The following is a 13,522-nucleotide window of genomic DNA, read 5'->3' as shown; positions in this document are numbered from 1 at the left end:
CCCTTTGGAAACAATGGTTGAAAAATAAAAACACTATTGAAAGTACCTTGCTATAAACTTAAACCATTTTAAATACGAAAAATGTTTTTTAAAATATATCGATAAAGTAAGATGCTAATTTGAGAAACAAACAAAAGGACATTGTCATATTTTACATTTTCTCCTCTATTGGGATAAATGGAAAAAATAGCGATTTATTTCGAAGTTTATGTCTACTATAACAACAAACTTCTTTTTAATAACTGTTAATTTTAAGTAATACATTTAAAAAAGTTATCATAAAAGGTTAATACACAAACTTACAAATGTGGTCCCTATAATTAAAAAATATAATAAAAGGTCCAAGAGATACAGAGATCATATTTGTCAATAACATGGGTAAATCTGTCTTAAAACCAATAAAATGTCCTTATTATACATATAATAAAGAACATGTTTAGTATTGAAAATTGCTAACATGGATAAATCTGTCTTAAAACCAATATAAGAGATTTAGATTGTAAAATAAAAATACGATTCTAAATTCCACACCATCTTTGAACAACACACCACCCAATATGATCTCAACCTTAGTTGTGTATCAACCAACAGTAAGAGCAAAAACGTCTAGAAATATCTTCAAGTCTTATCAATCCATAACCAATCTTTATATAAGGTACTTTAGTTTTATACATGTAAAAAAAGAAAATGTATAGCTCTATCAGCCCAAAATATATAGCTCTATCAGTCCTAATATTCTTGCTCATTTATACAGTTCATCGTTTTCTTGTACATCAACATAATTTATTTACTTAAAAAACTTATGCATAGATCATCTTTGAGTTTAATTAGATTGTTCAGTAATAAGAGGCTAACAACAAACATATACCAAACATATTAAAGAAAAAATAAAACTGAAACTAAGAGATAACAAAATGCAATGAAGAAACCAATTCCAATTTCCATGTAATTAAAAAAACTAAAGATAAGAAATCATCTCCAAAGAATTGGAGTAAACTTACTTGCAATTCACAATTAATATGCAGTGATTCATAATCAGATTCAGAAGGTCTATACTTGGATATTATGATTCTACACAAAATAAAATAATGAAGTTAAAAAGATAGATTTTACTAAAAAAAATGAATTGCACAAAATAATCAGAATTTTCAAGAATGCTAGAAAGTAGAACTTACAAATATTCACAATAAGGTCAGATACTCATACATAGAGTCTACTCTCGATTTCGTCTTATTTTCAAGAAAAAGAAACTTGAAATCGAAAATAAGAAGAGCATGAATCGAGATTCACATTCACATTCACTTGTGTTGTTTCAGTAAAATAAATTGGAAATCGAAAGGAAGAAGGGCAAGAATCGATTTCAGTTTTTCTGGAATCGTGAGAAAAAAAAAAGCAATCAAACTCGATTCACTGGTTGTCGTTCCTTAATCGATGGTTGTTATGGAGAAACTCAGAAAATCATAAATATAAGAAAATCAAATAACTGATTCACTTAATCACTTGAAATTTTGAATAAGAAATTAGAAATATAAGAAATCGATTACCGTTGCTTCTTGAATGAGGAAAAACGTCGTTTGGATTTTCCATTGAAATCTAAAGAGTTATTGCGCATTGGAAGTAGGAAGCTATCGCACGTCTGGTCTCAGTATCACTTTCTCATGCTTTATTTTAATCGCCTATAATAATAGTATTGGGATTTAAGAACATGTCCAAAATACTTAAAACTAAGGTGTTATTACCATATAAACACTATAACAAGTATAAAATGGGGGCCCTATCGCATTGAGGGCCCTTGGCGGTCGCCCAGCTTGTCCATGCCCATGGGCCGACACTGGCAAGATGACACAAATATTTATATGACTTGTGTATAGGTTGAGTTTTTTAAACCGAACATGACACGATTGTCACCATAAGTAATAATTTGGGTATTACTCGATTAAATTCAAACTATTATATCACATCATACTTATAAGTCTTTGACTTTGTCATGATCATATTTAAGTTTATGGGTGTGTTTGACAAAAGTAGTTGTTAGCTGGAAGCGGGTAACATGTAGCGTGTAGCTGATAGCACGTACCGGATAGCTAGTAGCCGAAAGTTATAACTTTTATTTGTTATATGAGTGTTTGACAAAAATAATTGATAGCTTTTAAAATATATAAAATTACATAAAAGAACAATTGTTTAAAAATAAGTAAATATATAAATATATTTTTAAGGGCAATTATGGAAATGGATTTCAAGAGCTCAGTAGCGTTTTGTTAAACGCCAAATGAAGTAGTTTTTAAATTTGAAGCGTTTTGTTTAAACTAAAAGCTAAACGTGCGTACTGTCAAACGAAATTTTTTATTTAAAATATAGCGTTTTATTAAAAGCTAAAAATTAGAAGCTCTCAAACGGTTTTTAAAGTTTCGTGTCAAACACGCATGTATGACTCAATCAAACTACGCATTAATCAAATTTAATTCAAGATTATGTCTCAATCATATTTAAGTTTAGGTCGAACTCAATCAAATATTTACTTAATTATATTTAATTCAATCAAGTACGATCAAACAACTTAAAATAAATTTCTCATAATATTTTAGAATGGACTAAATTTGGAAGTTGGAAGTATTTAAAAGATCGTAGGTCCTTTTATTTTACATATATTAATTTTCCTCGTTAAAGAAGCCAACAAGAGTCAAACCAAACTCACGTAAAAGTCAAGATGCAAAAATATGATGTTTTCAAAACTAATTCCAAACTATATAACCGCCCCGCTTCTCTCTCTCCGTCTATAATCAAGATTCTTGCCGAAGAAGAAGGCTCCAAATGCCGCAATTCGATCATCACAATTTTATCCTCGTCATCACCATACTTTGTATATTCCAATTCTCAACGTCTCTAAAGGTCTGTTTTGATTCTTCTCTTCATTTTTTTTTAATTTCCCGAATTCATTCATGGCGCTAATTCCTCCACAATTTGGAACCAGATCGGAGAAACATGTTCCATGGACGACGACAAATGCGACGACGGGTTGCGGTGTGGAACCTGCCCTGCGAGTGGAAATACCCGCCCTAGATGCACTCGAATCCAACCAATCAATCCTACTACGAAGGTCTGGAAGTTAGTTTCTCTTTGTTAAACTCGTATTTGGGGAAGAACGAAGATGAACAGAGTCTCAAATCCGATTGTTGTTCTAGAGTTTTTGCGTAACTTTTTAAATTTTCGAACAGGTGAATGGGCTCCCGTTTAATCGGTATTCATGGCTGACGACTCATAATTCATTTGCGCTTTCCGGCTCAACATCACCTACCGGTTCCCCTGTTCTTGGTCCTGCCAATCAGGAAGATGATGTTGCTTCACAGTTACGCGTGAGTAAGATTTTAAAGCGGATTCCTTATAAAACTTATTTGGTTCATCTTCTTCATCCATTTTGATGTGTTATTCGTCTACGTAGAATGGAGTTCGAGGATTAATGTTGGATATGTATGACTTCAACGACGATATCTGGATGTGCCATTCCTTTGGGGGAAAGTGCTATAATATCACAGCATATGTGAGCAAATCTTCTTCTTTCTATATGATTCATGAATCATGCAGCTAGCTTCAGCTTCTTTATCGTTGTTCTTTTACTGTTAGCAACCAGCCATCAATGTGCTAAGAGAAATTCAAAAGTTTTTAGAGGAAAATCCGAGTGAAATCATAACCATTTTCATCGAGGATTATGTGACATCAGAAGATGGATTGACGAAGGTGTTTAATGCATCCGGGCTTAGTAAATACATGTTTCCTTTGAATCGAATGCCCAAAGAAGGTGGCGAATGGCCAATAATCACCGATATGATCTCCCGGAATCAGCGCCTGATAGTCTTCACCTCCAAATCTACAAAAGAAGCACCTGAAGGTTTCGCATATGAATGGACATACGTCGTAGAAAACCAATGTAAGTTTAGATCAATAACATTCTTATTTTTTTATATCTATTTTTTTAATAGAAGATTGATCGAGATTTTGCAAACCCTAATTGGGTCTTAGATGGAAACGAGGGTCAGATTGCTGGTTCATGCCCTAATCGATCTGAATCTTCTGCAATGAACACAACATCACGAGCGTTGGTTCTTCAAAACTACTTTTCCACTAACCCTAATGTAACCGGAGCTTGTATCGATAACTCCGCTTCACTGATCTCGATGATGAACACATGCCAACAAGCAGCAGGCGGACGGTGGCCGAATTATATCGCGGTTGACTTTTACCAGAGGAGTGACGGCGGAGGAGCTGCGGAAGCCGTTGATCAAGCGAATGGTCATATGACGTGTGGATGTCCGAACATTGCGTATTGCAGGGTGAATGCGACGTTTGGGAGTTGTGATATTCCAGTACTTTCACCGCCACCACCAGCACAGCTGCCGCCGGACGAACCAATTGGAGGTTTTGGCGATGGTTTCTTAATTAGTGCAGCGGCTCAGCCACGGTGGTTCTACGGAGTATTTTTGTCTGCATTGTTGTTGTTGGCGTTGTAAATTTATGCACCACCAATGACTTAAATATCTGATGATTCATTCATGGCTTCTTTTTTCTTGAGCAAGTTGTGTACATAGATTCACTTCCGATCTGGGGGCTGGTTATATTCGTCTCATTTATAACATCTCGACAAATTATTTTTAATGATGTAATTTAATCAATATTTTATTTTGCATTTATTATAAATAAAACTAATATACTAAAATAGTGGTATAAAATAAAACAAAATAATAAAAGAGAGGGTATTATAAGATCTCGTCACTATCTAATTATTGTTGGTACTTGGTCGGGTATCCATGGGAAGGTCACTATAAGCTGGTGTTCGAGACTTAAGGATGGGGGGTCACCGCTACACTTATTTCTGTCAATCGGATCCAAAAATGAGTAAATTGGATAGGTTTATGATTTGCCCAAGATTACTCAACCATTTTCCCAAAATATATGTGGTGGCTGTTTCACGTGAACCGTCTGATCACTGCCCAATTATTTTGCAATCGGTGACCGAGGACTTTGGCAAAACCCCGTTCAGATTCTTCAATTCCCGGATGAACAAGGATGGATTCGGTCAGGTGGTAACCAAAGCTTGGGAATCTTTCGTTGGGTACGGGACGCATGACAGATACCTAGCTGCAAAACTCAAATTCTTTAAAAATGAAATCAAAAAATGGAGGGTTGTTGATTATCCAAATGAGGTAAAAGAATTACATACACTAAAACTCAAGTTACAGGAGTTGGATGTAGCATATGAATCCCGTGAATTGTATGAATCGGAGATTGAGGAAAGGAGAGTGATGTTTCAAAAGATAGTTGAACATGAAAAGATCGTTGCACTTGATGCAAAACAAAAGGCAATGATAAGATGGGCAATTAACGGAGATGAGAACACAAGTTTCTTCCACTCTTTTGTTAATATCAAACAACATAAAAATCATATTCATGGGTTGGTTATAAATGGTGAGTGGAACACAAATGCATATACAATAAAACAGGAGATACATAGATTTTTTCGAATGAAGTTCCAGGAGAATTGGCCTACTAGACTAAGATTGATTAATTAAAAGTTTCATATTCTGGATTCGGATATTAGTCATAACCTTGAATCTCCTTTTTCTATGGAGGAGATCAGGATAGTTGTTTGGGCATGTGGCGGAGACAAAGCTCCTGGGCCTGATGGCTTTAGCTTCAAGTTTATATATATATATATATATATATATATATATATATATATATATATATATATATATATATATATATATATATATATATATATATATATATATATATTGGGACTTAATGAAGGAAGACATATTCTGATTTGTTAAACATTTCGAACAACATGGGGAACTTAGCCCTGGGTGTAACTCCTCATTTATTACTTTGGTGCCAAAAGTTAAGGATCCGTTAGTTCTTGGTTGTGACTTCTGGCCGATTAGTCTAACTAGGAGCATGTATAAAGTTATAGCAAAGGCTCTTGCTATCCGGCTCAAAAGGATTATTGCCCACAACATGAATGAGGTACAATCGGCGTTTGTTGAAGGCAAAAATATACATGATGGGCCGCTAATTGTAAATGAAATATGTTCATGAGTGAAAAAAACAAAAAAGAAACTACTCCTCTTCAAAGTGGATTTCGAAAAATCCTTTGACTCGGTTAACTGGGAGTTTTTGGATTCTATAATGGAACAAATGGGGGTACGAATCAAAGTGGAGGATGTGGATTAGGGGGTGCCTCAAATCCGCTAGGGCATCAGTCGTTTTAAATGGTTCGCCCACAGTTGAGTTCGATTTCGGGAAAGGAATACGACAAGGAGACCCACTCTCTCCATTACTCTTCATAATGGTAATGGAAGGGCTAAATGTTGCTATGCAGTCAGCGTGTGAGAAAGGCATATTTAAGGGGGTCCTCTCAACCGCTACCTCTAAGGCACTGCTTGCACCACAATCGCTATTATCGACCGAAAAAGCCAAGGCGGAACTGCAACCACCGAGAAGCTACCATCGTTGCCCGCTCCAGTGAAGACATAATCACCGTCGAACGTTGCGACTGTCGTCCCCAGCGACGTCGGTTGCTCCTTTATGTCATCAACGAGGGTTGAGCGCATTTCTACCACCGTTTTGTCACTCACGGTTCCACCATCCCTCACGTCCTTTCTTCAGTGATTCGTTCGAGCCTTGAACACCGTGGTAAACCGCCGTCTTCTGCCATTTTCCGTCGTCACCAACCACCGTGGAAGGTGGTTGTGTGTGTGTTTTTCTATGTGTTTAGGTGTGTTGATGTATTATGTTGTATGTGGTGTTTGTTTGGCCATAAATTTGCGAGAATAGCCACCACCACCACCGTGAGGTGGTGGTTGCCACCATGTACCACCACAAGGGTGGTTGTATGTGTGTGTGTGTGTTTTCTTATGGTGTGTGTGTGTGTTAGAATTTCATTGTAAAAATTATAATCGTGAAGGAATAATGAAAATAAAACCCATAACCACCACCGTGAGGTGGTGGCCGCCGGCGTGAGCCGCCATTGACCACCACTACCCAAGGTGGTAGTGGGTGGTGCCCGAATTATGAAACCCTAGTGGAACTAATAAAATCCTAATTGATCTAAAGACTTAGTTTTGGGCCTATTGGGCTATGATTAGGTTGGAAACCCTGATTAGGGTTTAGAAAACCCTAATTTTGGAATTATGGGCTTGGAGTTATCGGGACCCGCATTTTGGGCCATTGGAATTAGATTATGTATTAAGCCCGACCACACCATATGATTTGTCTAGTAGAGAGATGGACTTAATGGATTAAGTCCTTAATGGGTAAAGTGAGAAACACTCAACCCTAACCATCATTTTATGTGAAAACCCTAATTTCACTTGGGCCTTAAGTTGGGACTTTCTTTTGGGCCTTTGGATTTGGCCTTGGGCTGGAATCAAGCTAAGATAGGGGTAAAACAGTCTTTTACCCCCAAGCATGGAATTGTGGGTCTATGTTGGAACCCAATTGCTGATTGAGTGTTATTTTGATGATTGACAGTTCGAGAACCTGTTATCCAACAGTTAGAGTTTTGTCTACATGACTTTAGCAGTGTGAGGTGAGTTACTTTCCAGTAAAAGTGGGTATAAGGCACTAAGACAGGCCCACTAGTAAGAGTTATAGTGGAGATAATTGTCTTCGTGATAATTATTTGGTATGTTGTTATGATTATGTGCTAGCATAATAGTCCCCATGTTAGTATGTAGCATGGGGAATAGTTCTCGTGTTACGGTCGACTGAAGGGTAGGTCGGGCACAGATATGCCTGACAATATGTTTATGCTGTGTTATTATGTGGTAGTAGTAGGGGTGAAATAGTCCCCGTAGCCGGTTGAGATAAACCGGAGGGTAGGTCGGCACCCCTGAATTGCCAAACAGGGTAGGTCGGCACCCCAAAAATGCCATACAGGTTAGGTCGGGCACCCCATAATTTTGCCTGGCAGTATGTTGGGTATGTGGTATGTGGTATGATGGGGGAAGTCACCAAGCTGTGTGCTTACGGTTTTCAATTTTGGTTTCAGGTACTTCGTTTTCAACGGAAAGGAGTCGGTGATCGCAGCGCGTCACACTATGTTTTCCGCACATGAGATCTTTAGGACTACACTATGATATTGTTTTATGATAACATGCTTTGATTATTGACACTTTGGTTTTAACATGAATGTTTTTATAGATGTTTTTGTACTGTTGGTTTTATAATAACCTAATTAAAAATTAAATTTTTGGTCTTGACTTTTGGGATGTTACAGTCCGGATACCACGAGATGATATGACAATATCACATCTTTTTTATGAAGATGACGCCTTGTTTGTGGGCGAATGAAGCAGATCAAACATACACAATCTTGCTCGGATACTGTGATGTTTCAAAATCTCTTTTGGACTCAAAATTAATTTTTATAAGTCCCGATTGTTTGGAATTGCAGCATGCCCTAATGAAGTACAAATTTGGGTTGTGCCACTTGGGTGCGAGCCGTCGTCACTTCCGTTTATCTATCTAGGCGTTCCAGTGAGAGCGAATATGAACCTTAAGCGTCATTGGGCCCGGTGATCGAACGTTTCCGTTCCAAGTTATCTACAAGAAAGGCAAAAACATTATCCTTCGGTGGAAGGCTGACCCTAGTGAAAGCAGTGTTGGGAAACCTTCCAACATTCTATCTATCATTGTTTGTTGCACCTATCGGGGTACTAAATACACTGGAGGGCATCAGGAGAAAATTCATTTGGGGATGTGTTGAGGATAGAAAAAAAATACACTGGGTTGCATGGGAAAAAATAACAGCCCCAAAGGATATGGGAGGTTTGAGTGTGGGCTCAATCAGGGCTCTTAACCTTTCTCTATTAACCAAGTGGTGGTGGTGTCTGAGAACAAACCCCACGGCGAGCTGGGCCCGTGTTATTAAAGGAATTCATAACCTCAATATCAAGCCCTCCAATGTTATATCTAATAAAACCATTATAGGAGTTTGGAACAATATTGTCGGTATTCGGCATGCCTTGAGCAATATATGAATAAATATGGAGCATCTGTTTACAAAGCACATTGGGATAGGAGACGATACTATATTCTGGTTGGATTATTGGATTGGAGGCGAACCTCTAAAATCTACTTTCCTAGGGTTGTATCATCTGGAAAAGAAAAAAGAGATGCTTGATTGAAGATATAATTCAAGATGATGGTCCCTCGTGGGATTGGATCTCGCGTCCACAAAATGATGTCCACTCGGAAGAATTACATAGTATTGAGACATTGCTTGGGTCCTTCCAGTTGCAGGCCTCAAATGATGGATGAAAGTGTGGTGTTACAACTGATTGTGAGTTTCAGGTGGTTGCTCTTAGGAAAATAATCAATAAACCTCAAACCCAGGTAATGATGGATCGGGTTAAATGGATTCGTGAGGTTCCTATAAAAGTTACAGGTTTTATCTAGAGAGCAATGCCGAAGCGTATCCCATCGTTATGTGCCCTTAGAAATAGAGGTTTGGATGTGGATTCGGTGATATGCAACTGTTGCTTAGCAGATGTAGAAGATTCTGACCATATCTTGTTGTATTGCCCGTTCGCGAGAGAAGTTTGGGTTTGGGTGATGAAGTTGTGTGGCATTCCAGTAGCACAGGCATCGACAATCGGAGATTTAGCTGGGCATCTGGTTGATTTTGGGAAGGATAAGGATCGAAAAAATAACATAGTCGCAATTTGCTACAGGACGATATGGTGGATTTGGAAGGCGAGGTGCGACAGAGTAATTAAAAACATCTGTTTGTCTCCAAAAATGGTGGTATATATCAATAAGTCTCAGGTATCCGTGTGGATCAAACATAGACGAATGAATTGTAACTACAAATGGGTTGATTGATCCATTTCTCCTTTTATCTGTATGTAAACTTTTGTTCTTATTTTCTCTGCCGTCTAGTGACTTGCTAAGCGGGCGGTGGTGGAGACTTTTAATATATTTATCGGTTCCAAAAAAATATGAATAATAAATTAAATATTATTAATAAGTGTAATTTTTTGTATTAATTATTCAGTATATCAACTTTATCGAAAACCATTTTTTATTAATCACGCAAGACTTTTTTAAACCGCATTAACCAATCGTATTTTGTATACATGAAAAGGCTATATTTTTTATTTATTTGTTTTTTTTTTCAAAATTAAATATATTAGTTTTCTTAAATCATTTAATCAATTTTTGTTTTAGTTTTATTATTTTTATTATTATTATAACTGGTATAAAGTTTAATAGATATTTTTAAATGGATAATTCATGTAAAAAGTTTATAGGAAAATACTTGGGGACAAATTTAACATCATAATGATCATTTGCGGATTTTTGTCTTAAAAATTTGTTTTTTTTTTTCTTTCTAAAATGACCCTTAATGTTTTTTTATAATTTAAAATATTGTATTATTAAATTAACAACGTTCATATACTTTTTTTTAATAGTTAGGCTGGAGGGAGTGGTACCACCGAAACCGCACTCCTTCACCGCCACATGTGTACCACACCATTTTTTACCACACAAGTATGGTTTCTTGCCACACCAAGAAAGTGATGCACTTTTATTATCTTTTATTATTATTATTATTATTATTTTTTTAACTATTTTAATTTAATAAAACTTCCTTTTTAATAAAAACACAAATTTTCATTACATGAAAATTAAAAAAATATTTAATTGAAAATTCAAAAAACATTACATTGCATTACAAAAAAAAAATTGATGATTTTTTTTTAATAAATTAGAGAGAGAAGGGTTTGTTTTGTTTGAAAAAATAAATAAATATGTGTATTTATGGGAAATAAAGGAAAAATAAAAGTAAAAAAAATCAACGGTCGAATATTTGACGTTTTCTCCCCAACCAATTTGATTGCACGACTTTGAAGGGTCGCATCACGACCTAAACCGCATGAGACCGCGGTCAGTGGGCGGTGTCAGTGGCGTAGCCACATAGAGGCAAAGGTGAGCCTTGGCCCACCCCACAAAAGTTCAAGTATATATATATATATATATATATATATATATATATATATATATATATATATATATATATATATATATATATATGTTAAATAAAAAAAATTAATTCATCTCATTCAAAACTTCAGATCTTATATCTAACTCATATTTTTAAATTATTTGCCCTACCTTAATTTAAAACTTTAGATCCCATATTTAGGGATGAGCATATGGACCGGGGAACCGGCCGGAACCGGCACCGGAACCGAAACGCGATGGAACCGGTCGGGCCGGGACCGGGACGTTATTTTTGTGGATTTTTGGAACCGGTAGGAACCGGAACCGATTTAACCGGAACCGGTAGAACCGGCAAAAACCGGAACCGTATGATGCTATTTTTCAAGGAGCGGTTCCAACATTTGAAGACACGACAAGAACCGGTAGGAACCGGGAACCGGTAGAACCGCCGGGCCGGTTCGGTTCTTGATTTTGGCCGAAGCCGGTTCCCCGGTCCGGTCCAGTTCGGGCCGGTTCCGGCCGGTTCGGTCCTTTTGCTCATCCCTACCCATATTTCATTCATACATTGTAAATTATTTGGCCCATCCTAAAATAAATTTCTGGCTACGCCACTGGACGGTATGTGCAGCTGAGATGGCAAAACTGCGGTCCCAAACCACGACCACTCCCACTAGTCTTATATACATAATAGTATTAAATCTCAAACGTTACTCTATATAATAAAAAACAAAGGTCGAATAATAGTAAAGTTTTTCATTTTCATTTGTTTTTTGTTGTTAGGAATTTAGCCATAATCTTTTTATATGTTAGTTTGGTTAGAGAAATATGTTAGTTTGGTTACAGAAAATGTTAGTGTATATATATATATATATATATATATATATATATATATATATATATATATATATATATATATATATATATATATATATATATATATATATATATATATATATATATATATTTCTTACAGAAATTGTCTATATGTTTAAAATTGACAAATATGTTCCGTGTATAATTGAGATTTTAAAGGTTACTGAAATGATCCATATGTTTAAAAAATTTATAAAATGAGCCTTATATAATTGAAAATTTAGAACAAACTATTGAAATCGTCCCTATAGTTTGCTAAAATTTCATGTTTAGTCCCTAACGTTTTTTTTGTTTGTTTTTTGTAGTGTAACCATACTTATAATATCATTTTGTTGTATTTTTCATCCGTAACACATATAAAAAGGACTATCCTGCCCTTATTTATTTATTATTAATTTAATTAAAAAGATATTAAATAGAAAATATGATCCCACCTACATCATCTCCTCCCCTAAGCCTAAAATACCTCACCCTCACCCTCGATTCTCTACATCGTTCCTCTCATCGACGTAAATTTTGTATATGTTTTCGTGTTTCTTTATATATATATATATATATATATATATATATATATATATATATATAACTTATAACTTTGGTCATATATAATACATTTTCGTACGAAGTTAGTAATATAAAACATAAAGAATAAAAGTTTTAAAACTAAACCTCTGTCGACAATGGACTAAAATGTTTGCGTTCGTCTGCGAAATGGAAAGTTGGCAACTTCTACTCTTCTAGTTTTTATAGGGAAAATGACTCTTGAGGGTAATTAACTTTTGCGTTTGTACTCATTTGGTCCCTTTTCTTTTTTTTTTGTATTCAATATACCATCGAACTTGTTGTTGGTGTTTACCATAGCCCTTTTGACCGGCTTTTGACCTGTGATAGCCGGTCAAAGGGTTATGGTGAACACAAACAACAAGTTCGATGGTATATTGAGTACAAAAAAAAGAAAAGGGACCAAATGAGAACAAACGCAACAGTTGGTTACCCTCCTGATTCATTTTCCTTTTACTCATTTACAACAAATCCCACATCATTTCCTACTGATATTAATGACTTTTATGAGATTCATTCTTGTTTCTCTTCAAAACATAACCTACGAAAGGACATTATTCATACATGTACAACTTTGTAATGCACTTGAATATTTATTAGGGGAATCTTGACTAAGCAGGCGCATTTCATGACTACATTTACATTTCCAATCAAATGATTTATCGTATCATGGATTCTAGACAAGTCTACAAACGAGTGGAATCACAAGTGCTATGATTTTTGAGTTTACTTAGCTTTAAGATCGAACTCATGGGATAAGATACAACATCAGTATGTACAATACAATGGTGTATTGTACATACTGATGTTGTATCTTATCCCATGAGTTCGATCTTAAAGCTAAGTAAACTCAAAAATCATAGCACTTGTGATTCCACTCGTTTGTAGACTTGTCTAGAATCCATGATACGATAAATCATTTGATTGGAAATGTAAATGTAGTCATGAAATGCGCCTGCTTAGTCAAGATTCCCCTAATAAATATTCAAGTGCATTACAAAGTTGTACATGTATGAATAATGTCCTTTCGTAGGTTATGTTTTGAAGAGAAACAAGAATGAATCTCATAAAAGTCATTAAT

The 13,522-nt window shown here is 35.7% G+C and overlaps 2 protein-coding genes across 2 annotated transcripts; both read left to right on the top strand.

Moving 5' to 3' along the window:
• The first annotated feature begins 2,787 nt into the window (after positions 1 to 2,787).
• LOC145087538 (PLC-like phosphodiesterases superfamily protein) lies at positions 2,788 to 4,634 on the top strand. The gene is made up of 6 exons (XM_079025505.1): positions 2,788 to 2,892; positions 2,975 to 3,100; positions 3,219 to 3,356; positions 3,443 to 3,541; positions 3,625 to 3,928; positions 4,021 to 4,634. The coding sequence occupies exons 1-6, from the start codon at positions 2,815 to 2,817 to the stop codon at positions 4,506 to 4,508; spliced, it is 1,233 nt and encodes a 410-aa protein (XP_078881631.1). The 5' UTR covers positions 2,788 to 2,814; the 3' UTR covers positions 4,509 to 4,634.
• A 210-nt stretch (positions 4,635 to 4,844) lies between these two features.
• On the top strand, positions 4,845 to 5,567 carry LOC145089823 (uncharacterized). The gene has a single exon (XM_079028217.1). It carries the CDS (start codon positions 4,845 to 4,847, stop codon positions 5,565 to 5,567), a length of 723 nt encoding a protein of 240 aa, XP_078884343.1.
• Positions 5,568 to 13,522: the final 7,955 nt, after the last annotated feature.

This window comes from Lactuca serriola, chromosome 2 (genome assembly GCF_051521515.1).
Source record: "Lactuca serriola cultivar US96UC23 chromosome 2, Lser_US96UC23_V15, whole genome shotgun sequence".
Taxonomy (NCBI): domain Eukaryota; kingdom Viridiplantae; phylum Streptophyta; class Magnoliopsida; order Asterales; family Asteraceae; genus Lactuca; species Lactuca serriola.
The sequence above is the reverse complement of the archived record's forward strand: the minus strand, read 5'-3'. Positions and strand labels throughout refer to the sequence as shown.

What these genes read in the sequence shown, in the direction of transcription:
- LOC145087538 (XM_079025505.1), top strand. Translation starts at nt 2,815, where the DNA reads ATGCCGCAATTCGATCATCACAATTTTATCCTCGTCATCACCATACTT. An exon ending in AATTCTCAACGTCTCTAAAG is followed by an intron (nt 2,893 to 2,974) that starts GTCTGTTTTGAT and finishes ATTTGGAACCAG; the next exon opens with ATCGGAGAAACATGTTCCAT. An exon ending in GCTATAATATCACAGCATAT is followed by an intron (nt 3,542 to 3,624) that starts GTGAGCAAATCT and finishes TTTTACTGTTAG; the next exon opens with CAACCAGCCATCAATGTGCT.
- LOC145089823 (XM_079028217.1), top strand. Translation starts at nt 4,845, where the DNA reads ATGGGGGGTCACCGCTACACTTATTTCTGTCAATCGGATCCAAAAATG.